The 27,965-nt window shown below is 35.3% G+C and overlaps 1 protein-coding gene across 3 annotated transcripts in view; it reads left to right on the top strand.

Annotated features, from left to right (window-relative positions):
• Positions 1-27,965, top strand: part of LOC134279700 (multidrug resistance-associated protein 1-like) — a 333,553-nt gene that overhangs the window by 154,219 nt on the left and 151,369 nt on the right. Inside the window, exon 12 of one of the 3 annotated variants that reach the window (XM_062762125.1) lies at positions 17,606-17,743. The exons of the other annotated variants lie outside the window; for them this stretch is intronic. Coding sequence (XP_062618109.1) covers positions 17,606-17,743 — 138 coding nt within the window. The remainder of the gene's footprint in view (positions 1-17,605; positions 17,744-27,965) is intronic. 3 annotated transcript variants of the gene reach the window in all.

The following is a 27,965-nucleotide window of genomic DNA, read 5'->3' as shown; positions in this document are numbered from 1 at the left end:
TTCGAACAAGTAAATATCTTGGTCACTTGTCCGAATGGACAAGTAGGGAAAAAAGTTAATGTAGAGCCCTGTAAAGTATTTTTTTTTAACCAAAACGTCTTCAAAACAGTTATTAGAAATAATAAACTTTGATTGTCAATCAGTTTGCGATCATTTGACACAGTTGTATCGATTTTTTTCACCTTTGAAACTGGGGACGCGCATCAATGTTATTGCTCCCACGTAATATTCATGTCCATGGAATCAAATCATCAGAATTCTTCATCGGAAGCTTAATTTAGATATATTTTACTTAATAAAACATTTATTTTCTGCCTGCTATTACTGTAAAAGCCTATTTCTATCGAGCATCTTCTCCGCGACCTCCATCTTGTTTTCAAACTTTCCCCAAAGCACGCGATCACCAAGTTTCATTTTCTAAGAATACATACAGGAATTTCCCATCAAGAGCCAATCATATCATTAAACTACTGGAAAATCTATCTATTTTTAGTAAACAACATTGAAATGAATGGATTCCCTTTATTTCATTGGTTAAAATACGAAAGAAAACGTCATGTGTGCAAAGTCGATATACTGATGACCGGCACAGAATGGAAAACATGGCGGCTCTCACTTTATCGACGACCGGCACTGTGATGGTGTTATCTGGGTCGTCGATAAAGCGACGACCTGCAGGACTAGGGTTAATGTCAAACTTCATACAGCAAAACTCGGTTATAACTAAGTCACTGGGACCTTTGAAATTACTTCGCTATATCCGTAATTCATTATAACCATATAAGAAATTCAGTAAATTTGAATAGCTGGGGATCCAAGATGACTTCGCTATATCCGTGAATTCGCAATATCTGTGTTCGCACTAAACGAGTTTTACTGTATGCTGATACATATTGATGCAAGCAATTCAACTGCATCAACATTTTCGACCTTGACCTTTTATTTGACCTTTACTTCACTTTTATCAAATTGTTTTTAAGACAGTTTTAAAGAAACCATTTATAATATTTTTTTCAACTTATAAGCTTATACATAACTAGTGCTAATTGTAACGGGGACCGTTACAGATGTTCCCCAAATGCTCCCCAACTCCCTTTTGGTGCCATATTCCCTGTAAGCTTCATTAAATAAGAAAAATATATAGATTGTGTAGACAAGATGATATGGGTATTACGCACATGCATTCTCATGCGCACGCGTGCAATGCTAAAATTTGAATGAACTTGGTACACTTCTGGGTAAATGTTGTTAAAATCTCAAATGCATAGAGTTTTTCTTTTAGCATTGCACGCGTGCGCATGAGAATTTTCATGTGCGAAATTTTAAAATGTTATTCTGTCTTTTTTATATCATATCCTTGTATACACAATTGACTATATATTTTGATATACTAAGTATTAAAGTATTTAATCGAAAAGTATTAAAAATACGCTCATTCAAGTGCATTTTTGATTTTACTCATTTCACATGCACGCACGTGCATACATGAGCATGGTGACCATACCTTCTTGTAGAAGTCCATTACATCTATCTATGTTCTAAATCCCACTCCATTTGGTTGAAAACCAAGGTAGTTATAGCTGTTTAAAGTTTCAGCCAATCAGATCGCAGTGCGCGTTTACGCACATGTATGCATGTGCATGGTGACCATACCGTCTTGTAGAAGTCCATTATATCTATCTATGTTCTAAATCCTATCCTGTTTGGTTGAAAACCAAGGGAGTTATAGCTATTTAAATTTAAGCCAATCAGATTGCAGCGCACGTGCAACCACCACAAAACAACATAATTGGAATATATCATTTTGTAGGATATCCTCGTGCATGGCTATATTTAAAATTTCAAAGGGTTTCGTTAAAAAACGAGAAAGATATTGAGACTTTAGTTTTAGCCAATCAGAGAAAAGCGCACGTGCATGCGCGTGAGATCTTGCTATTTTGACCATGTCGTCTTGTCTATACTACTAATATATCCTTATAATATGAGTTTCAACGCATTTCATCAAAAATTGAGAAAGTTAGTCTATATCAGTTATATTGATCATTTCTCGTGATGCACGAGCGCGCTCTTGGAAGCACGTGCGCACAAAATGACCTTCATTACGCAAATCTACATAACATGTCTACTGACCCTAAAAACATTTCACCTTAGTTGGATGTGTAGTTTACGAAATCATTCGCAGACAAAAAAGAGCCCAGGAAGAAGAAAAATAACTAGAATCTTGTTGCCATGGCAACAAATAAGTCTTCCGTTCAGAATTTGCTTTTTTCTGTGCAAAAAACATAGATATCATATGTATTCTGAAAGGAAAAAAACTGGAACAAGAGGCCCAGGGGCCACAGCGTTCACCTGAGCACATCAGCTAGGAAAAAGCACATATCAGATCAAAACTGAAAGTTTACTGAGGTGGGTGGGGGGGGGGGGCTTGAATTTTATCCCCCCAGGGGTTCATGATTTGAACAAACTAGAATCTACACTACCTGAGGATGATTCCATATAGATATCACTAATCATGGATTTGAAGTACTTGAAAAGAAGATTTTAAAAGTATCCCTATATATCCCTATGTAAAACTTGGGTTGGCCATTTTGGCCCCACCCTAGCCCCGGGGGTCTTGATTTGAACAAACTTGAATCTACACTACCTGAGGATGATTCCACATGAGTTTCATCTTTCCTGGTCCAGTGGTTCTTGAGAAGAAGATTTTTAAAAGATTATTCCTATATATTTCTATGTAAAACTTTGGTCGGCCATTTTGGCCCCACCCTAGCCCTGGGGGTCTTGATTTGAACAAACTTGAATCTACACTACCTGAGGATGATTCCACATGAGTTTCATCTTTCCTGGTCCAGTGGTTCTTGAGAAGAAGATTTTTAAAGATTTTTCCTATATATTCCTATGTAAAACTTGGGTCGGTCATTTTGGCTCCACCCTAGCCCGGGGGGTCATGATTTGAACAAATTTGAATCTACACTATCTGTGGATGATTCCACATGAGTTTCATCTTTCCTGGTCCAGTGGTTCTTGAGAAGAAGATTTTTAAAGATTTTCCTATATATTCCTATGTAAAACTTGGGTCGGCCATTTTGGCCCCACCCTAGCCCCGGGAGTCATGATTTGTACAAACTTGAATCTACTCTACCTGAGGATGATTCCACATGAGTTTCATCTTTCCTGGCCCAGTGGTTCTTGAGAAGAAGATTTTTTAATAATGCCATTAATTTTTCTCTAATTCATAATTATCTCCTCTTGGAAAAGGGCGTGGCCCTTCATTTGAACAAACTTGAATCCCTTTTACACAAGGATACTTTGTAGCAAGTTTGGTTGAAATTGGCCCAGTGGTTCTTGAGAAGAAGATGCAAATGTAAAAAGTTTACGACAACGACAACGACTACGACAATGACAGACAACGGACAAATTTTGATCAGAGGCTCACTTGAGAGCCTTCGGCTCAGGTGAGCTAAAAAGGTCTTTCAGTACTTAAGGTACTTTGATTTCATGATCAATCTTGTTCTGATGCATTTTGGCACTCATAAGAGCTAGACGTATATCATAGACAAACCAACAGACGGATGAACACCGTACTCTCATAAACTTCACTGTGTTTATGTTCTGGCACAATTGTGATGGTTTTATAAAAATGTCATGAACTAAGTTAGTACCACATTAAACGTAAAGTCGTTGATTTTTAAAGTAATGATATCGAGATTTGCCAGTAGAAAGAATATTCAATTACAGGAATCAGTCAGCAATCGATTAATTGATTATATGTTGTTGAACGTCCCTCTCGAGAATTTTCACATGAAAAAGCCTCCACTCACCGGTGGAGACTGCAAAATGTTTCCTATAATTTGCCGCATTGAGCCAGTACCATCTGACACAAGGGGCCTCCATTTAAACGATCTCATCTGAAGGACCGGTCTCCACGTCCCACTATGGAAGTCCATAATACAGATATATTATGCTCTAGCCATGTTTTTATTTTATTTTTCATTTCACAAATTTGTTGCATCAGATTTTCTTAAAGATCATTTCAAACAACTTCATTGCAATGCATACGGCGTCCGGTGATTTTGAATTAACAGGTCAATATATGTGCACTTCATGTGATACATCTTAAGCAGAAAAATATACAGAGAGTGACTATGACGGACTATGAAATCAGAAAATATTTAATAAAGAATGAGCACAACTGATATAGAACTGATTTTTTGTCTATATGTAAATGGATAGGATAATCGGGATTAAAAGGGAATATCTCTCTCTCTCTCTCTCTCTCTCTCTCTCAGACATGTAAATTTCAGTATCTTGCGTAATGAAAAATCTACTATTATAGAATATGAATTCTGTATACATGTTAATGGTAATTATAACCAAATGTTTCAGATTTAACTGTATAACGAATTTATAATTCAAAGGCGTATATTTGCAAGAATGTCTCCGAATCTAAATCAAGAGGGGGGGGGGGGCTTCAAAACAATTACATACTCAGTAATTTTATGTTTTATGAATTATAAGGAAAATATGTAAGGTTGCATGTACATACATATAATCATATAGCATTGCATAAAATTGTGTTCATTCGTATACTTTATCCAACATATCAACAGATCTTTGCAGATGTTTTTGTATCATGTTTTTTAGAGTAGCATTATTTCACACAGAAACGCGTAACTTTCACATAATGTTAACGCTTTGAGTACTAGTATTTCACAAAAATCCAAGAATCGCTTTTTCTCATCTTTAATAACTTCTCGGGTATATAAAAGTATAGATCATGTATAATAAATAACAACGACTTTTTAGCTCACCTGAGCCGAAGGCTCAAGTGAGCTTTTCTGATCACATTTTGTCCGTCGTCCGTCCGTCTGTCCGTCCGTCCGTCTTCTTCTCAGGAACCAATGGGCCAATATTAACCAAACTTGGTACAAAGTTTCCTTGGGTGAAGGGGAGTTTCAATTGTTAAAATGAAGGGCCAAGTCCCCTTACAAGGGGAGATAATCAAGAAAAGACAAAAATAGGGTGGGGTCACTAAAAAATCTTCTTCTCAAGAACCACTGGGCCAGGAAAGCTGAAACTTATGCGGGAGCATCCTTGGGTAGTGTGAATATTAAATTGTTAAAATTATGACCCCCGGGGGTAGGGCGGGGCTACAATAGGGAATCCAAGTTTTACATAGAAATATATAGAACAAATCTTTAAAAATCTTCTTCTTAGAAACCACTGGGCCAGGAAAGCTGAAACTTATGTGGAAGCATCCTTGGGTAGTGTAGATATTAAATTCTTAAAATCATGACCCCCGGGGGTAGAGCGGGGCCGCAATAGGGAATCCAAGTTTAACATAGAAATATATAGAACAAATCTTTAAAAATCGTCTTTTCAAGAACCTCTGGGCCAGGAAAGCTGAAACTTATGTGGAGGCATCCTTGGGTAGTGTAGATACTAAATTGTTAAAATCATGACCCCGGGGGGTAGGGCGGGGCCACAATAGGGAATCCAAGTTTTACATAGAAATATATAGAACAAATCTTTAAAAATCTTCTTCTCAAGAACCACTGGGCCTGGAAAGCTGAAACTTCACCTGGTCTTGAAAATTCTTGAGATTCAAAATAACAAAAGTTCTTTTGAGATCGGTACTGAGTTGGGAGGATAACGAGTCTCTATGTCCATCAGTTGCTACTCAAAGAAACATAACTCTCATGATTTTTTAAAACATGCAAAAAATGCTCTTCTTCAATCATATGAAACTCCTAAAGAGATAAAAAAAAAGTGACCCCACGGACAATAATTTTTAAATTACACTCTTTTTGATTGATCGTAACAAAAATTAGTTTGAAGATTGGTTGAAAAATAAAAAAGGTACAAAGAAAAAACAGTTCTCTATACTGACCCCTAAAATCCCTTCTATTTAAGGGAATCATATTTCCATGATGCCAGAGTCATTATCCATAAGAAATATCACGAGAATTCGTCCCTTCCCTCTTACGATAATGGAACTAGCGTTATTTCAAATTCTCTATAGGCAATTTTAAAGGACTCATAAAACCGAAATTACTCCACATATGCATACCAAATTTGAAACATTGAGAGCATATTAGGTTCCAAACAAATTTTCAATGGGAGATTACTCTTACAGGATTACTCTTAAAATTACTTAGAACTACGATATTTCAGTTCTTCAAAACTCCTATAAGGGGTCAAAAAGTGACCCCACGTTCCATAATTTTTAGATTGTCCTCTTTATGCTAAACTCAAATCTGAAAACTGTTTGAAAATCCATTGAGAAATAAAAAAGCTACAGGCAAAGAACTATTTTCTGTTCTGACCCCTAAAATCCTTTTTATTTGAGGGAATTTTGTTTTCATGATATAATCTCCTGAGAACAATGGAACAGTTATTTTCCATGTGAAATATCACAAGAATTGCTTGCTTACTTTTTGAGATGGAACAAGAATGATTTCAAATTTAACATTGAAATCTCCATAGGCAATTTTAACAGACTCATAAAACCGGAAGTACTCCACATATGCATACCAAAATTGAAACATAGAGAGCATATTAGACTCCTAACAGACTGGCAAAAAGTAGATAACTCTTACACAATTATTTTTTAAATGACTTCAAAGTACAATATTTCAGGTTTCTAAAACTGCAGTTAGGGGTCAAAAAGTGACCCCACGGCCCATAATTTTTAGACTGTCCTCTTAATGCTGAACTCATATCTGAAAACTGTTTGAAAATCCATTGAGAAATAAAAAAGTTATGGAAAAAAGTCTGTTTTTAATGTTGGCCCCTAGAAATCCCTTAATTTTTTGTTTTTCATTTTTAGCTCACCTGAGCCGAAGGCTCAAGTGAGCTTTTCTGATCACATTTTGTCCGTCGTCCGTCCGTCTGTCTGTCCGTCTGTAAACTTTTCACATTTTCGACTTCTTCTCAAGAACCACTGGGCCAATTTTAACCAAACTTGGTACAAAGCATCCTTGGGTAAAGGGGAGTTTAAATTGTTAAAATCAAGGGCCAAGTCTCTTCACAAGGGGAGATAATCAAGAAAAGGCAAAAATAGGGTGGGGTCATTAAAAAATCTTCTTCTCAAGAACCACTGGGCCAGTAAAGCTGAAACTTATATGGAAGCATCCTGGTATAGTGTAGATTCTAAATTGTTCAAATAATGACCCCCGGGGGAAGGGCAGGGCCACAATGGGGAATCAAAGTTTTACATAGAAATATATAGGAAAAATCTTTGAAAATCTTCTTCTCAAGAACCACTGGGCCAGAAAAGCTGAAACTTATGTGGAAGCATCCTGATATAATGTAGATTCTAAATTGTTCAAATAAAGACCCCCGGGGGATGGGTGGGGCCACAATGGGGAATCAAAGTTTTATATAGAAATATATAGGAAAAATCTTTGAAAATCTTCTTCTCAAGAACCACTGGGCCAGAAAAGCTGAAACTTATATGGAAGCATCCTGGTATAGTGTTGATTCTAAATTGTTTAAATCATGACCCCCGGGGGAAGGGTGGGGCCACAATGGGGAATCAAAGTTTTACATAGAAATATATAGGAAAAATCTTTGAAAATCTTCTTCTCAAGAACCACTGGGCCAGAAAAGTTGAAACTTATATGGAAGCATCCTGATATAATGTAGATTCTAAATTGTTCAAATAATGACACCCGGGGGAAGGGCGGGGCCACAATGGGGAATCAAAGTTTAACATAGAAATATATAGGAAAAATCTCTGAAAATCTTCTTCTCAAGAACCACTGGGCAAGAAAAGCTGAAACTTATGTGGAAGCATCCTGGTATAGTGTAGATTCTAAATTATTCAAATCATGACCCCCAGGGGAAGGGCGGGGCCACAATGGGGTATCAAAGTTTTACATAGAAATATATAGGAAAAATCTTTGAAAATCTTCTTCTCAAGAACCACTGGGCCAGAAAAGCTGAAACTTATGTGGAAGCATCCTGGTATAATGTAAATTCTAAATTGTTCAAATAATGACACCCAGGGGAAGGGCGGGGCCACAATGGGGAATCAAAGTTTTACATAGAAATATATAGGAAAAATCTTTGAAAATTTTCTTCTCAAGAACCACTGGGCCAGAAAAAGTGAAGCTTATGTGGAAGCATTCTGGGGTAGTGTAAATTCTAAATTGTAGGAATCATGACCCCCGGGGGAAGGGCGGGGCCATTATAGGGAATCAAAGTTTTACATAGAAATATATAGGAAAAATCTTTGAAAATCTTCTTCTCAGGAACCACTGGGCCAAAAAAGCTGAAACATATGTGCCCATGGAAGGATCATGGGGTAGTGTAGATTTCAAAATGTCTAAATTATGATCAGTGGGGTAGGGTGGGGATGCATTATGTATAACAAGGGTGAAATCTGGTAAAGATTAGAATGGTCAAAGCTTCTCAGGTGAGCGATGTGGCCCATGGGCCTCTTGTTATAATCCAAACAGATTGGGATAATATCAAAGTCATTTTACTCTTTCAATTTCATAAAATTATCTTGACCATTTTAAGAGAAAATGTGATGCCTGATTTCAATTTAACATAGAAACTCCCGTAGACACATTTCAAAGACCCATAAAAAGTTCTGCTCTGATTGATATGAAACTTGTAGTATTTGTTCTACTCTTTAGTTCTAACATGTTTCTATGCTCAAAATAATTTTAGTAATGTTATTGTGACTTTTAAAAATTTCATCCCCCCTTCTTGAATGTTTGAAGTCTCATATCTCAAAAAGTATCTGTGGTCTAAAATCATGTACGCGCACTTTTTTATAGTGTTAGTTCTTTAGAATTTATATTTTGAATTTGAGAGAGTAGACATCAAAAATAAAAATGATATAGGGTATTGTAGAAATTTTAGTTTTTCTTCAGTATAAACCGGAAGTGACTTAACCGGAAGTTTATCTTGTTTTAGACGGGAGACATTTACATTTGCTATTTAGTGGTTATAAAATAAAATAGGTATTTTTAAAGACAATCCCTAAACGCTGAGCAAAAAAAGTGCTAAGTATAATAATAATAATAATAATAAAAAAGACGAAAACAATAGGTCTTTTCGCCGAAAGCAAAAAGCCCTAATAATAATAAGAATAAGAAACAGTAGAATAACTATAAGGTCTTCCGTGAAGACGGAAGACCTTAATAATAAGAAACAATAGAATCACTATAAGGTCTTCCGTGAAGACGAAGACCTTAATAAGAAACAATAGAATCACTATAAGGTCTTCCGTGAAGACCGAAGACCTTAACTAGATGAGATCTCGTTGCGAGCATCGAGTAGGTCTTCCGTTGAATTTCTCGATAAGATGAGATTTGATTTTGACTGAGATATTAGTAAAAAGAGAATGACACAAAGTTTTTCATCATTAAATTTGATTTTTCGGATTTATATTAAAATATTTTGAGCATCTTTTGTTCAATGTGGCTTATGATTAAAATATCCCCCCTTTTTGAGATGTAAAGCATCCAAAATATAGAATTTTGGCCCCCTTGCAACCCCTTTATTTCGCAACATATGATCAAAATTTCATAAAACTTTGTTGCAAAGCATTAAGATGGATATCTTTGCTTCTGTAATGCATTACAAAAAATGATCATTGAAGAGTTAAAGATGAAAGACTTCTCCTACTTTGAGGAGTCAACCCCTTTTTCTTGATTTCAAATGAAAGATCTTGTGAATTCAAAGACTTTTTGTTCAACACTTATTCAGAGATTCCTTTTCATTGTGGAGATAAACTGAATGGAAATATTTAGGGGCTACCCCTCCAAGTCCTAAATGGGGCCGTTTTACAAAAATTTGAAGTATGCATATTGTTTAAAACATTATTCTGACCATCTTTTGTTCAATGTTGCTTATCAAAATATTCGCCCTTTTCGAGATATAAAACCTTAAATATTTAACATTCTGGCCCCTTGTGACCCCCAATTACGTAACATATGATCATAAGTTTATAATGTATAGTTGCAAATCGTCAAGATAAACATTTTTGCTTCAGTAATGTATTACAAAATATTGATCGTTAACGAGTTAAAGATAATAGACGTTTGGCCCTTCTGAGCCCCTAATTTTAGGGGTCAGCCTCTCTTTCTTGATTTCAAATGTAAGGTCTTGTGATTCTGCACAACTTTTTTTCTATATGTTTTGACAAAATATGATTAGGTACGAAGATATTAAACAAAATGTGTCAATTTTTGTGAGATGTTTCTGAGATATTTTTTCGGGCCCTACCGAGCTCCGGCGCCTTTTGCGCTAGAAAGATTTGGAGACCCAATTGCAATTCACTAAACCTTCCTTTACTTTCACTGAAAATCTTAAGTCAATATCTTAAGTCGTTTCGGAGGAGTTTCCTGGACAAGGCCGACCCTCTGAAAATCAGAAAATCGACCATATCTCACGACTGGAAGTGATTTAATCAAAAAGCAAAAAAACTTATCAAGATCAATCGAATATCTTTCAGATCTGAAAGGCTGGTATAAATCGGACGAGCCATCTCTGAGAAATCGCTTGCACAAAATCGGTTGGAAGAAAAATAATAATAGAGAAAAAGAAACCAAACAAAAACAATAAGGTCTTCCGTTGGAAACGGAAGACCTTAACTAGAAATGATCTCGTTGCGAGCAACGAGAGGTCTTCCGTCCCATTCCAGAAAATATTCCATGTAAAATTGAGCTGAAATGTGGATAAAAAGATTTGACACACGGGCGATTGAACCTGGGTGGCCAGCTTGAAAATCCAACAAGCTATCCATTACGCCATTTGGAGCTCTGCTCTTAATTTACTTGTTTATACTTCTATAACAGTACATCAGTCTTAGAATTATGAAAAGTGGGTCACTATTCATAATTTTGCGCCAGACAATTTTAATAAATATATTCGCGTCTTTTCTTTGTAGTGTTCTTTTAAATAGGTGTGATTGCTTCAATGAAATAAAAAAAATAGAACTTTGGTATCGCCCATATCTTATTTCGAGGTTTAGAAAGTATATTTAACACACTGACACATTACATATCGTATTTAGCCAAGTAACACTAAAGCAGTGAAATGGGGATTAAGTTTGAGTTTGACACAGAATTGCAACGTAACTACTACGCGACAATCCAAGTAGTCTTTTACATAACATTTATCCTTATGTTAGTTTTGCTTAAGCAAATGCTCGGCTGCCTCTATAAACTCCGACTTGCGAAATGGCGGAGTTGACAGAGACAGCCGCCATTTTGGACACGCTTCAGTTTTTTAAATGCTTATATCTAGAGTTGAAATTTACCAATATTTAAACAAATTATATATTTACCTTTTTAAGAATGGTCTCTATTAGCATTTCAAAAAGAAAGGAATAATATTGAAAAATAAAAAAGTTAGAAAATACGATTTTTTTAATTCGCTTGTTGTAACGACCAGAAGTACTGACAACGAACGAAAGGTTGCATCCTGGATAGTGAATATCACGATCTATAATCCCTGAAAATTTCACGTTGTTATCTTTTACCATTCTTGAGATTAACCGCGGACAAAATGTCATTTTTACATCAGGAAATGTCCCGTAACTTGGCACCAAAAGCGAATTTCCAAAAAATCGCTCAGATAGGTCAAGTTCATGTTACGACACATCTTTTCTGAAAATTATATGTAATTCTATCCAGTAGTCTCCGAGAAATCGCGTGCACAAAATTAGAAAGTCAAAAAAATAATGATAATAATAAGGAACAGTAGAATCACTAGAAATGAAACTCGTTGCGAGCAAATAGAGGTCTTCTGTCCGATTCTGAGAAAACAACAACGTTAAATCAAAATGAAAAAGTGATTTTAAAAAATCGGACATACGGGGGATTGAACCTGGGTGGCCGGCGTGAAAACGATACCCATGACACCTTCGGAAACCCGCTTTGAATTTAAAATGTGATATCCCGAGATTGCCTTTTTTAATTCTAACATTAATTACTGTAACATTTTTTTTTTTCAAATTCAGTGTGGAATTATAAAGTGAGAGCTAGCTTGCAAAACTTTGCCCAAGAATATCACATCGGAATTTGTTACTTGAGTTTTAAGAGTAATTCTTAGGAGAGATAATCTATTACTGATGAACAAATGATACTGTTTACTTTCTTTTATTCAACATGTATTCAACTTTTTATCCCTTACAACTCCATATACAGGCATGCCAATGGTTACTATTACTGCACTTCTGTTGTCATTTGTCTACTAGGTAAGTCAGGTCACAATACATTATTTCGCACCAAACGTCACGAGTAGTTCTTAAAGTTATTTCTTTGAAATGTTTGACCTATTGAATGGATATGATAGCTTCAATGAAATTTAGAAATGTATGTTCTTAACACCGGGATTTCGAGTTTTAGAAAGTATATTTATTACATGGTACAAATAAAATATCGTATATGGCCAAGTTACATTAAAGCATTGGATTAGGTAAGATTTTCCACGAATTTTGTATCCTGTTTACCCCCAATAAGGACTCTTCTGGTTAGTTACAGATTCATGGAAACACTGGAATCTTTCACTGAAAAAAAAAAACTCTCACTCTCCAATGGTCAAGGAATCTGATACTATTTATGTTCAATAACTTGCATTTATTACAAAATATTTAGACAAAAGCAATTTTAATAGACTTTTGAGGAAATCTCAGATTAAAACTATAATCTGAAACAGAATTGCAACGTAATTGCGACATGACAATCCAATGAATTCTTTTCATTTCATTGATCTTTATGGTAGAAGTTTCGTTCATCCAAACGCTCAGCTGACCCTCTAGACCCCGACTTGCCTAATGGCGGAGTTTACGGAGACAGCCGCCATCTTGGACCCACTTCAGATTTTTAAGTGCGAATATCTAGTGTGTGGATTGATCAATTCTAAAATGAATTATTCATTACGCCTTTCCAGTAGGGTCTCCATTAATGTTAATTATATCAAAGAAAAATGTTGAAAAACAAAAAAGTTGAAAAACTGCACATTTTTAATTTGCTTCCTGTAGCGACCCGAAGTACCGACGACGCAAAAGAAGGCAAAATTGCACATCTTATAACTCATGATCTATCGTCTCCAATAAGTCTCCAGTGAATATCTTGAGCCATTTTCGAGAACATTCAAAGACAAAAATGCATTTTAAAATCAGGAAATTGCCCATATCTTAGCACTGGAACCGAATTTTCCAAAGAACGGAATTTTATATAAAATTCATATAATGTCCTATAATTTCTAAAAAATTTCATTGAAATCTACCGAATGGTTTACGAGAAATCGCCTGCACAAAATTTGGTCAGAAGAAAAAAGAATAATAACTAGAGCAAAGCTCGTTGCAAAGCAACGAGTAGGTCTTCCCTCCTGTTTGACCGGAAGTAACTTTTGTTTTTTGAAAAAAGAGAAATGACGTCTCTAATGATTTAAATCTTCCAAATCTATGTTGAAAATTGCAAAAGTAAGCCATTTTTGTTACTTCCTGTTTGACCAGAAGTGACGTCGATGGACGGAAAATTAAGTTTCATGCTTCCAGTGACGAATATTTCCCCAAAACATGTCAAAAACTGCAAAAATATGCAGTTTCGGACTACTTCCGGTTTGTGATGTCACAGGACGACATCAGTAGATTTTACCAGAGATTTTCAACAACTTTGCTTCTTTGATGTATAACAAATTCTCAATACTTTTTGAGATATCTGGAAAAAACTTTTGGCCCCTCTAGATCCCTTAATTTAGGGGTCAGCCCTTTTTCCGAGATATCATTTGAAAGGTTTTCTAATTCTGCACAAATTATGTTCTATATATTTTAACAAAATATTTTTAGTTTAGAAGATAAAAAGCAAAATATGAGTAATTTTTGGCTCTTTTAAGCGTTATAATTTTTTACCCCTATATAGCGCCATTTTGAATAGAAAAATTGAAAAACAAAAACCGATGTGCACAACTTCAATCCTTCTATTATCTAAAATCAGTAGAATTTCTGCTCCAGCTTTAGCCGTCTCTGAGCCTTTGTCTGGAAACGAAATCCTATAAATTTTTGTTTAAAGGGAAATAACTCAAAACTGGAAGTGACTTTTTGAAATTTTCGACAGCATTCTGATAGACTTTAGTAACTTCCAATTACTCTGAAAATTTGAGTGAAATCAATGGAGAAATGAGTGAGATATGAGGCTTCAAAGTTGGTGTCTAGGAAGTAGAAGAAAAAAAAAAGAATAATAATCTTTACCAACAGAATCAGAAGAAGGTCTTCCGTTGGAAACGGAAGACCTTAATAATAACTAGAAACTCTTGTTGCTACAGCAACAAAAACGGTCTTCCGTTCTCTTCTATTTATCTGTATGAATTAGCTTTTATCTATGTTAAAAAATATATAATATTTACAATGATTACAGGAAAGCTCATATATAACTTATGAATATAAGTATAACTTACAAAGATTCTCGACGTTTCTTTAAACAATTATAGTCATAATAACATTTATAAAAATCATTTTCAATTTTTTTTATCACTTCCTGTGATGACCGGAAGTGACGGCGGACGCATTATACACTAGATCTGTTGTCCAATCTTCATGGTTTATTATTCATATAAATTAAGTGTCCTTATCTATTACAGTTTAAGAGATCTCCTAATATTAACTTCTCATTTTGAGGACAAGAAATCACGCGACTGGAAGTAAATTTTAAGAAAGATATTTGTGGTTACTCTAGACATCTGCAGTCTGAATAACATGTCCTAAAATTTCAAATACTCTTTTTATAAAAGATATTTATGGGATAGTATGCTACTCAATTTATGCAGTTTGTAACCGGAAGTTGTTGTTTTTGTTTCCAGTGGGATTGGAATATTTCGAAACTACAAATAAAATGCTATAATTTATTACTACGAAAGATTCCATAAAGAAAAGTTGAATTTTTTTATTTATTCAATCACTTCCTGTGACAACCGGAAGTGACGGCGGACAATCTTAACCCAAATGAATTTGTCTGCTCATCAAGATCTACCAGGTTCCCTATAAGTTTGGTGTCTTAATCTCTTACCGTTTACGAGATCTAGCTATGAATATTTCTAATTTTGACGACAGGAAATCACGCGACAGAGTGAATTTTAAAAAGATATTTGACTTCACTGTAGACATATGCACTCTGAATAACATATCCAAAAATCATTACAAATACTTTATCTATAAAAAGTATTTATGGGAAAGAAAAATACTCAAATTATGTAGTTTTCCTCTTATAACCGGTAGTTGTTGTGTTTGTTTCCAGTGAGACTGATATATTTTGAAACTACAAATAAGATGCTATAATGCAATGCAAAAAGAGTTTCATGAAAGAAAAGTTGAAATTTTCGATTTTTTTGATCACTTCCTGTGACGACCGGAAGTGACGGCTGACAATCTTATTCCCGATAGTTTTGCATAATTATCAAGGTCTACCACTCCTAGAAGTTTGGTGTCTTAATCTCTTACCGTTTACGAGATCTGGCTATGATAAATTCTCATTTTGAGGACAGGAAATCACGCGACCGGAAGTGAATTTTAAAAAGATTTTTGACGTTACTGTAGACATTTGCTGTCTGAATAAAATATCCAAAAATTAATCCAAATACTTCAACTATAAAAAATATTTATGGGAAAGAAAAATACTCAAATGATCTAGTTTTTCTCTTATAACCAGAAGTTGCCATTTTTGTTTCCGGTGGGATTGATATATTTCGAAACTTTAAATAAAATGCTATAATGTGATGCAAAAAAAGTTGCAAAAAAGAAAAGTTGAAATTTCTGAGATATGACTTAGACAAAATTATTTTGAAAAAAGCGGAAATCTGACATATCTGACGACCGGTAGTGAATTTTAAAAAAATGGAAAAAAAAAAACGCTTAGGCGTATTTAGGTTCTCTATCATCCCTGAAAATTTCATGAAAATCTGTCCAGCCATCTCTGAGAAATCTTGCCGACAAGATTTGGGAAAAAATATAAGAAGAAGGAGAAGAAAAAACAGTAGAATCACTATCAGGTCTTCCGACTGAAATGGAAGACCTTAATAATAAAAAACAGTAGAATCACTATAAGGTCTTCCGTGAAGACGGAAGACCTTAATAAGAAACAGAGTAAAAACAATATGTTCCCCAACTTCGTTTGGGGAACATAATGATGAGAGTTTTACAACTGCATCAACATTTTTTGACCTTGGTATTTCCTTTGACCTTGACCTCACTTTATTGAAATTAGTGTCAAACTTTATATGCTGATACATACTGATGTAAGCAATTCAACTGCATCGCTAGTCAAGATATTCTAATTTCATACACTAATACAAATTTTCATGTTGTATTACTAAAATACTTCATGTCCTATGAACATATTTCTAGTTAATATTCATATCAGCGAATATGATATGTAGCCATTTACATGTATTTCCTTTCTTTATTAATCATAAATATGTTAAATTTTTTTTTTTAAATTAAGTGTAGGCATATGCCTTAAGTGCCTAATGGAAGCTACACCACTGACTGGTACATTACTAAATGTTATATGGTATATACTTAGAAAACATAAGACTAGTAGATTACCAAATATCATAAATACTCTGAAAACTTGAGACTGGTAAATTGCATATCGCCAACTGTCATATATTCTGAGAAAATATTAGACTTGTACATCACTAAATGCCATATACTGTATAGGGGTTTAATTTCACGGGTTGTAATTTTCACGTTTTTCTCTCATCTGACACGATCGCGGTTTCTTGAATTCGCGGAATTTTGTATGTACATGTAATAAAAGTTACTTCCCTTGTCTCCATTTAATCCATACCATAGCTACATGTAAACGACATTAATCCGCGTTATGTCCGCGTTATTTCACGTACAACAGGGTAGGTTATTATAAAATTGTTAGATTTTATAAATGATTAACTAACACAAATGCAGTTATTAATAGTCCCTAAACGTTAAATGACTTTCCTATATGCTATTACGATGAGTGCATACGCACCCGAGATTTTCAATACAACGCGGCGAAAAACGACTGGACGGAAATAAAACTTTTTATGTAGTTCTGCGAAATAATATCGTTCCACGCTTCCTTCATCAGTAAGTTTGATATTTATTTGAATGATTTTTTAAAACCAAAATGTCGATAAAAACTACATGAACTAATATGTATGAGGATGCAGGTAATAAATACACGTGGTAACATGAGTAAGGCACGGGTAATCAAAACCCATGGCCCACGTATTTTGATTGATGAAACATGAAGCATTGGCTATTAAAAGAGCTTTTGAACAAACACAAATTATTATCTGCCGATTTGAGTTAAAGTAAATCGTGATAACTAAAATTAATTGAATGACAGTACTACTCGCAATTACTGAAATGACCATGGGCTGCACGTACACCTATATAAATCTATCGTAGTCTCTTCTCCCAAATAAAACATGGAGATTAATTGAAAATTTATTCACTGTTTCTTGAATTCACGGATTTGTGAACACCGTGAATATAGCGAATATTAACACCGCGAGTTATTTTTCCCCTATACAGTAAACTCAGAAAACATAAGCCTGATATATTGTACTTTTTTTATATTGTACTATTTTTATTGCTCACTAGGTTTTAAAAATGTATGCCTGGGAGTCATCTTTTGAAGAAAAAATCTTAGGATTGAGGAGAAAAGAGTTGAAAGTTCTTAAAACCATGGCATTTTTGAATGCTTGTGTTTCCTTCACTTGGACAACAGCACCATTTTTGGTTTGTTAAAAGTGATGATTTTTAGCTCTACTGGTCAGAGACCAGAAGAGCTTATGAGATAGTAATGTGTCTGTCTAGCTGTCTGTCTGTCAGTCCATCTGTCTGAAAACAATTTTCAAAATGCTACTTACAGTTTTGGTCTGATTTCAGTGTAACTTGGCACACAAGTAGACTATACTAAGACATATAATTCTGTGCATTGGTTTTTGATTTCTATGAACAGTGTTGTCAAAGTTACTAAAAATAGAAATTTCTGTGAAATACTTTCAAATTGCTACTCCACTTACAGTTTTGGTCTGATTTCAAAATAACTTGGCACACAAGTAGACTACACTAAGATACAAAATTATTACAAAATAACTTTTTTTATTTCCATGAACGATGTTGCAGTGGTAACTAAAAATATAAATTTCTGAGAAATGCTTTCAAAATGCCACTACTCCTACAGGTTTAGTCTGATTTCAATATAACTTGGCACACAAGTAGATTATACTAAGACACATAATTCTGTATATTGGTTTTTGATTTTGATGAACGATGTTGCCATGGAAACTAGAAATAAAAATTTCTGTGAAATATGCTTTCAAAATGCTACTCCTCCCAATATAACTTAACACACAAATAGACTACACTAAGACACATAATTCTATCATGTTTTTGATTTTGATGAATAGTGTTGCCATGGTTACTAAAAATAAAAATTTCTCTGAAATACTTTCAAAATGTTATTCTAAATACAGTTTTTAGCTCACCTGAGCTGAAGGCTCAAGTGAGCTTTTCTGATCACATTTTGTCCGGCGTCCGTCTGTCCGTCTGTCTGTCCGTCTGTCCGTCTGTCTGTCTGTAAACTTTTCACATTTTCGACTTCTTCTCAAGAACCACTGGGCCAATTTCAACCAAACTTGCCACAAAGCATCCTTGGGTGAAGGGGATTCAAGTTTGTTCAAATGAAGGGCCACGCCCTCATTCAAGGGGAGATAATTGGGAATTAATGAAAATTTGGTGGCATGTTTTAAAAATCTTCTTCTCGAGAACCACTGTGCCAGGAAAAATGAAACTTATGGGGTAACATCCTCAGGTAGTGTAGATTGAAGTTTGTTCAAATCATGACCCCTGGGGGTAGGGCGGGGCCAAAATGGCCGAACAAAGTTTTACATAGAAATATATTGGAAAATTCTTTAAAAATCTTCTTCTCAAGAACCACTGTGCCAGGAAAGATGAAACTTATGGGGTAACATCCTCAGGTAGTGTAGATTGAAGTTTGTTCAAATCATGACCCCCAGGGGTAGGGCGGGGCCAAAATGGCCGACCAAAGTTTTAGGAAAATTCTTTAAAAATCTTCTCCTCAAGAATGACAGAGCCGTAATTCATCAAATTTATATGGAAGCATCCTCAGGTAGTGAAGATTCAAGTTTGTTCAAATCATGACCCCCAGGGGTAGGGAGGGGCCAAAATGGCCAACCAAAGTTTTACATAGAAATATATAGGAAAATTCTTTAAAAATTTTCTTCTCAAGAATGACAGAGCCATAATTCATCTAATTTATATGGAAGCATCCTTAGGTAGTGAAGATTCAAGTTTGTTCAAATCATGACCCCCGGGGGTAGGGCGGAGCCAAAATGGCCGACCAAAGTTTTACATAAAAATATATAGGAAAATTCTTTAAAAATCTTCTTCTCAAGAATGACAGAGCCATAATTCATCAAATTTATATGGAAGCATCCTCAGGTAGTGAAGATTCAATTTTGTTGAAATCATGACCCCCGGGGGTAGGGAGGGGCCAAAATGGCCGACCAAAGTTTTACATAGAAATATATAGGAAAATTCTTTAAAAATCTTCTTCTCAAGAATGACAAAGCCATAATTCATCAAATTTATATGGAAGTATCCTCAGGAAGTGAAGATTCAAGTTTGTTCAAATCATGATCCCCAGGGGTGGGGCAGGGCCAAAATGGCCGACCAAAGTTTTTCATAGAAATATATATCATGTATATAGGAAAATTCTTTAAAATTCTTTTTCTCAAGAATGACAAAGCCATTATTCATCATATTTATATGGAAGCATCTTCAGGTAATGTAGATTCAAATTTGTTCAAATCATGACCCCAGGGGGTAGGGCGGGGCCAAAATGGCCGACCAAAGTTTTACATAGAAATATATTGGAAAATTCTTTGAAGAATAGCAAATCCATGATTGATCATGGGATTACTTTTGGATTTTAACTTTTCAATAATAAACCAATTTCTACTTTTTCTAAGCTACAGTTCTCAGGTGAGCGATGTGGCCCATGGGCCTCTTGTACTTTGATTATAATATAATGTGGCCTGCAGGTAGACTACACTAAAATACATTATTGTCTTTAGGTGAGCTTTTCTTATCACATTTTGTCTGCCGTCCATCCGTCATTCTGTCTAGCTGTCCTTCTGTCCGTCCGTCTGTAAACTTTTCACATTTTAGACTTCTTCTCAAGAACCACTAGGCCAATTTTAACCAAACTTAATGCAAAGCATCCTTGGGTGGAGGGGAGTTCAAACTGTTTAAATGAAGGGCCCTTACAAGGGGAGACAATCAAGAAGAGACAAAAATAGGGTGGGGTCATTAAAAAATCTTCTTTTCAAGAACAGCTGGGCCAGAAAAGCTTAAACTTATGTGAAAGCATCCTTGTGTAGTGTAAATTCTAAATTGTTCAAATCATTACCCCTGGGGGTTTAGGGCGGCCACAATAGGGAATCAGGTTTTACAAACAATGTGGAAATGTATAGGAAAAATCAAGAAAAGACAAAAATAGGGTGGGGTCATTAATAAATCTTCTTCTCAAGAACCACTGGGCCAGAAAAGCTGAAACTTATGTGGAAGCATCCTGGGGTAGTGAAGATTCTAAATTGTTCAGATCATCACCTCTTGGGGTTGGGCAGGGTCACAATAGGGAATCAAAGTTTTACATAGAAATATATAGGGAAAAAACTTGAAGAATCTTCTCAAGAACCGCTGGGCCAGAAAAGCTGAAACTTGAATCCTGATAGTGTACAGAATGTGGACAAAAGTATTGGAACGATTTGCGACGTCGTTTAATAATTGAATAATACTCGCATTTGATAGGGCATTATTTACTATGTAAATGATTTGCAAAAACTCTGATATGTCGACCTCGGTAGTGTCGACTTGCCCGCTTTTCTCAACGTATATTCACAGTCCCAAGAGTAAAATTTACCTGGTATATGTCGACATCGGGGCAATTTTCTGCTCTACTTAGCCTAATTGTTTGTCAGCTGGTTGTTTGTCACGCGCGGACGACTCCGTGTATCTCGACGTCATTAGAAATTCACACCTTTCACAGCCATGTTTTGACTACTGCTTTTGTAATAATGTGTTTGTGGAGGAATCCCAAGCACCCTCAGTGTCTCTTAGACGTTAATTGTTTAATATTAGCTGGTTAACCTGTTCAGCTTGGGTAATATCATTGATAGATCTGCTCGATTCTGTGTGAATGTACAACCGTTTTTTATGTCGAAATCTAACATAACTTTAACATTTTGTGAAAAAAAAAAGTAGCTGAATTATAATGAATAATATGCACATTAAATTCAATTTAACTTAGAAATTGTGGTAAAAATGCATTCAACTGGAAACAATCCAATCTGTGGCATGCGCACGACTATCATCCGTGATATCCATGCATGCGTTACATCACTGAGCTTGTTTTAATATGCATATCCTTTTAAATTTTGATTTGAAAATGAAATGAAAAATAATTACGATTGATGATTAAATAAAAAAGAAATGAAGTGAAATAACTTTTAAAAATATGCGTCATTTTTTTTCCGTATCACGGAAGTCGACTTTATACCATTTCGATTCAGAGTTTATAGAGCGCATTTCATATCCTGTTCTGACAAAGCAAATCACGCGGATTTGCGGAATGCTGGATGGAAAACTTTTATTAGTAAAATTAGAAGATTTCCATAAAAAAGGGAAGCATTTTATTAAATTTCAATTGTGAATAATTCTTCAGATTTTCTAATAAATATAGAGGGATAGCTGAAACAAACAAGCTATGGTCTATTGAAGACATGTACGTAGTTACACGTACATGTTTTACGATGCTGTACTTAAATAATAAGGACGTTGAGTCTCAACTCTGATATCTCGACACCTTGGATATCTCAACATTTCCCGATTGTCCCGCCGATATCAGATGTCTAAGCAAATTTACTCTTGATTTCTCGAACTCTTGATCTCTCGAAACCCTTGATCCCTCAAAGTCAAAATGCAGTCCCGCTTTGCATATTCTATTGAAATTTGCCCTCGATACCTCGAAGTGGCTATGTTTATACAAAGTTACATAAAGCAACTTTACCTGGACATTTAATGGCCCCAGGCAGAAGATGCGGCTCTCATGAATTGACTTGTTTATTCAAGTGACACTAATACTGCAAGGTGATAATTGATTTATAATTAATCTTATGATGCCTATATGCTGCTAAAATAGTTATCATTGACTGTATTAAACTTTTTAAAAATTTTCTCCTCAAGAATTTACCACTGGGCCAGAAAAGCTGAAACCTATGTGGAAGCATCCTGGGGTAGTGTAGATTCTAAATTTTTCAAATCATGACCCCCCTGGAGGTAGGATGGGGCCACAATAGAGTACCCAAGTTTTACATTGAAATAGCTAAGAAAAATCTTTAAAAATCTTCTCAGGAACTACTGGGCCAGAAATGCTGAAACTTATGCAAAAGGGGGTTGTGATTTTAAATTTTCCATATTATGACCCATGGGGTAGGGTTGGGTCACAAAAGGTATTACCAGGGAGAAATCTGGTTAAAAAACGGCATGGTCAAAGCTATTCAGGTGAGCGATGTGGCCTATGGGCCTCTTGTTTTAAAATTTATTTTCATGAATGATTCTGCCATGATGGTAACTTGAAATGATAATTCTATAATATTTTATTAAATGCTACTCATACAATTGTAGTCTTATTGCAATATTGCCACAAAAAAAGATTTAATAAAGGATCATTATTTTATTTATTGCTGTTTTAAAGTTTCAAGACTCAACTGCTACTCTTGTCTTCCTTTTTTCACAGGAGTTCGTGTACCTATCAATTTTGCCTAAATTTTCGGTAAATAAAAAGATACATAATACCTATAATAATAACACAAGGAGTGCAACCGTTGTCCGCGACGTCATGACGTGACGTCACGGGCGGTCCATTTACCCAAAAGGAACAAAGAAAAACCAATCATACACAATTTACTAGAGATAACGATATTACGTTTAGATATGAGTACAAGTACTTGTACCTCCTCGTTTTAAATTTTCGTGAATGTCTACTAACTTGTCTCTGGTTTCTTTTCGCATATGACCTCAATCATCTAGATTTGCATTTCAGGCAGTTTTGTTCCTTTTTGGGTAAATGGACGCGCCCGTGACATCACGTCATGGTGTTGTGAACAACGGATATTTGAGCGAAGTTGTGGAGAAATGTCACTGCTGCTGCTGTAAAACATGCGTTTGAAATCATATGCATTAAGAGCCATAAAGAATGGTCCCTTCCATAAGATTGGTTTGTGTTTTATAATTTTCGATTGAAGATTAATTGTGCGACAGCCTTGATATTAAGCGAGGGGTTCCCAGGTGACCTGAAATGCGTTGCACTCCTTGTGTTATTATTATACGTATTACCTATTTTTTTATTTAATGAAAATTTTGGTATAATTGATAGGTACGTGAACTCCAGTGCTTTTTTTTATAAGTATAAACCAGTAAAGCTACAGTCTTGACAGAGATTTCTGGTTTTTTGGTATAATTTCTAATTAAAGAGACTATAATAATAATAAAAAATTACATTCTTGTGAAAGTGATGTGCCATCATTTTTCCAATCTTAGATATTTTATTAGGTCACCTAAGTTGTTCAAGTGACCTTCAAGTATTGTTAACTGTTATAGGTAACTTTACTCACTTAGGTATTGTGCATCTGTTCTTATCTATCGTTGTGTGTTGTGCATCATGCATTAACGTTTAAACTTTTTAGCTTCTTTTCTGGAAACAATGGACCAATTTCAACCAGTTCTAGCATATGGGATCAATAGATGAACAGCAGAATTTTTGAAATCCACAGGTCCCATTGGCAAAACCTGTAAATATTTCAAAAGTCCAGTAATTTTCTCCACACAGCCGTTAATTTTTTAAAGATCTTTGCGGAATGTTATCTTCTTGACCTGTGGATGTTAAGTGTCAAAATGATTGTATCTTCATGTATTAGTGCAGTGACAAACCTAGAAACATAGAAATATATAGGAAAACACTTTAAAAATCTTCTTTTCAAGAACCACTGGGCCAGGAAAGATAAAACTTATGTGAAAGCATCCTCAAGTAGTGTAGAATCAAGTTTGTACAAATCATGAACATGACCCCCAGGGATGGGTGGGGCCACAATGGAAAATCCAAGTTTTACATAGAAATTTATAGGAAAAAACTTTAAAAATCTTCTTCCCAAGAACCACTGGGCAAGGAAAGATAAAACTTATATGGAAAAAGCATCAGGTAGTGTAAAATCAGGTTTGTTCAAATCAAGACCCCCCAGATATAAGGCAGGGCCACAGCGGAAATTCCAAGTTTACATAGGATTATATAAGGAAAAACTTTTAAAGTCTTCTTTTTAAGAACCTCTGTGCCAGGAAAGATCAAACTTATATGAAAGCATCCTCAGGTATTGTAGAATCAAGTTTGTTCAAATTATGACCCCCTTGGATAGGGCGGGGCCACAATGGAATATATAGGACAAATCTTTAAGAATTCTATTTTGGAGAATAGCAAAGCCATGATTGGTCATATTCATCCTCAGGTAGTTTAGAATCAAGTTTGTTCAAATCATTGAGGGGAGGGGTTGGTTGAGACGGGGCCACAATGAGCGAAATTTTTTTTTTATAGGAATCTATAGGAAAAATCTTCTTCTATAGAACAAAAATGCCATATTTAGTTATATTGATAAGGAAGCATCATTAGGTTGTGTAGATTCATATTTGTTTAAATTATGATTCCAGAGGTAGGGAGGAGCCACAATGGGGATGAATTTTTTACACAGGAATATATAGGAAAAATATTTTTAAGAACATTCAAGCCATTGTTATTGATATGGAACTATTCTCAGGTACTTAAAATTCAAGTCCTACTTTTTAATACATAACTAATTTGTGCCTTTTAAGCTCACTTGAGATGAAAGCTTTTCTGATCACATTTTTCCAGCGTCCGTCCATCCATCTGTTTGTCCTTCCATCCATCTGTCTGTCTAGCTGCAGATCTGTAGCTCTCCGAAAAAAATATGTTGACAGACCGGAGAGCTACAGTGCCACCCATTGAAAATACTGTATATTTATTGCGCACAAAAAAGTGCACTGTTTCTCGAATTATTGCTCCATATTTTTAAAACTGTCATCTCAAAATTTGACTAACTGGGTGTTCCGAACATATTTTTTCACAGATTCCACAACAAAACATTCCGTGTGATTGTTGTTAATAGCCCTCCTGGCTCTGAAATTGAGATCTTTGAAAATTTCATCTATTTACACTGCTATTTTGGTTTCCAAGATAATTCGGTCAAACGCGCTTCATGCAGATGTAAACCAAGAGTGTACTTGATAGAGAAGTAAGGATTTTTTTTAAAATCTAGCTTTTTTGCAATTGAGGTAAGAGTTTGGAAAATTTAATCCAGAACCAAGCTCTCCGGTATGTTAATATATATTTTACCGAGAGCTACAGTTCTGCAGCTACCGTCTGTCAAGCTGTCTGTAAACTTTTCACATTTTCAACTTCTTCTGCAGAACCACTCGGCCAATTTCAACCACACTTGCCGCAAAGCATCCTTGGGTAAAAGGGATTCAAGTTTCTTCAAATGAAGGGCCATGCCCTTATTCAAGGAGAAATAATTCAGAAATAGTGAAAATTTGGTGGCATGTTTTATAAATCTTCATCTTAAGAACCACTGTGCCAGAAAAGATGAAACTTATCTAGAAGCATCCTCAGTAGTGTAGATTCAAGTTTGTTCAAATCATGACCCCTGGGGGTAGGGCTTGGCCACAATAGTTGATCAAGCTTAACATAGGAATCTTTAGAAAATTCTTTAAAAATCTTCTTCTCAAGAATAGCAAAGCAATTATTAGTCACATCTATATCAAAGCATCGTTAGGTAGTTATACCCCCCCCCCCCCCCCCCCCCCCCCCCCGCAAAGTATGGGGGGATATATAGGTATCAGTTTGTCCGTCCATCTCTCTGTACGCTTAGCTGTGCATCTGTCTTTGCAAATGTGTCTGGCCCCTTATCTTTCTTATGGAGGAACATTAGAATCTACTACTTCACACATAGATTGCGCATGACCTAAGGGTGTGTCATGACCTTGAATCAAGGTCATTTATGGAAGTTCAAGGTCACTGGAAGAAAATTTCATAATCGGTGTCCTGTCCATATCTTTCTTATGGATAAACTTAGTAAGTTCCTATTTCACACAAAGATTGCTCATGACCTAAGGGTGTGTCATGACTTTGACCCAAGGTCATCTGTGCAAGTTCAAGGTCACTGAAAGAAATATTTTACAATTCATACTTGGTACATATCTTTATTATAGAAAATCTTGAATCTACAACTTCACACAAAGATGGATTTTGACCTGAGGATGTGTTATGACCTTGAGCCCAAGGTCATATAAGTTCAAGGTCACTGAAAGAAAAAATTCATAATTCGCGTATGGACCATATCTTGCTTATGCATAAACTTGGTAAGTTCCTGTTTTATAAAGATTGTTCATGTCTTGAGGGTGTGTCATGACCTTGACCCAAGGTCATTTGTGCAACTTTAAGGACACTAAAAGGAAAAAGTTCATAGTTTGTGCCTGGTCCATATCTTAAGGATAAACTTGGAGGGTTCTTCATTTACACAAAGATTGCTTATGACCTGAGGGTGTGTCCTGACTTTGACCCAAGGTCATTTGTGCAAGTTCAAGGACACTGACAGGAAAAAATTCATAATTCATGTCCAGTCCATATTTGTCTTATGGATGAACATGGTGAGTTCCCATTTTACACAAAGATTACTTATGACCTGAGGTTGTGTCATGACTTTGAACCAAGGTCACTTATACAAGTTAAAGGTCACTGAGAAAAAGTTCATAATTTGTGTCTGGTCTGTATCTTAAGTCTTTATTTTTCTTATTAGGCTGCACCTTTGTTTTATTCTTAAAAAATATAATGAGCAATTACATTGCACTAAAAATGTTTAAACATTTCTCTCTTCTCTTAGATCCATAAAATATTCATGATTTGGCACCTCTGAAAAACCCTACTGGGGGTATTTTGTCCCTTTTGGACAGTTTTATAGATTTAGGTTTGTTCAAGTCATGACCCCTGGGGGAAGGGCAGGGCCATAATGGCTGATCAAAGTTTTACAAAAAATTATATCAGAAAACTCTTTAAAAATCTTCTTCTTAAGAATAGTAAAGCCATGATAAGTCATATTTATATGAAAGCATCCTCGGGTAGTGTAGATTCAAAATTGTTCAAGTCATGACCCCCCAGGGATAGGAGCCACAATGGCCGATCAAAGTTTTACTTGGGAATATACTGTAAAAAAAATCACATTAGTGATTTCACAGTATAGGAAAATATTTCAATGACAGCAAAGCCATGATTGGTCATATTTTAGATTGGGGGAGGGGGTCACAATGTATGTTCAAATATGAATAATGCAATAAAGACACAGGTAGTTAAGGACATTGGCAATGTTCCGGGCTTTTGTATTGATTTTTTCAAGAACTCTTGAACAGTTGTAATGATAAAAAAAAACATGTTATATTTTGGTACATTTAACCCACCAAGCCACCCTTTCTTATTAGATTTTGTCAAATTAATGTTTTTACAATTCTCAATGCATTTCTTATGTAAAATGTTGATAAAAAGGACCTACTTAATTTTTAGGTCACCTGAGTAAACTTAAAAATCTTCTTTACTCCGGGAACATCAAACAGTCAAACTGTTGGTAAGATTGTAATCAGCATTGAGTCCTCTACCAAAATTGTGAAATTCATGGCCCTGGGGGTCAGGGGTTCTAGTAATAGGGCGGGGCTAAACAGGTTGTATAGTAAAAATGCATTCTTCTTTAAAATTCTTCTGTTCTGCTCCTGGGTATTAAATAAACTAACCAAGTGCATAGGTAAGTTGAAAATGACC

The sequence above is a fragment of the Saccostrea cucullata genome, unplaced genomic scaffold (assembly GCF_032062105.1).
Source record: "Saccostrea cucullata isolate Sc308-1 unplaced genomic scaffold, CSIRO_AGI_Scuc_v1 ctg515, whole genome shotgun sequence".
NCBI classification, from domain to species: Eukaryota; Metazoa; Mollusca; class Bivalvia; order Ostreida; family Ostreidae; genus Saccostrea; species Saccostrea cuccullata.
This window is presented reverse-complemented; position numbering and strand designations above follow the sequence as displayed.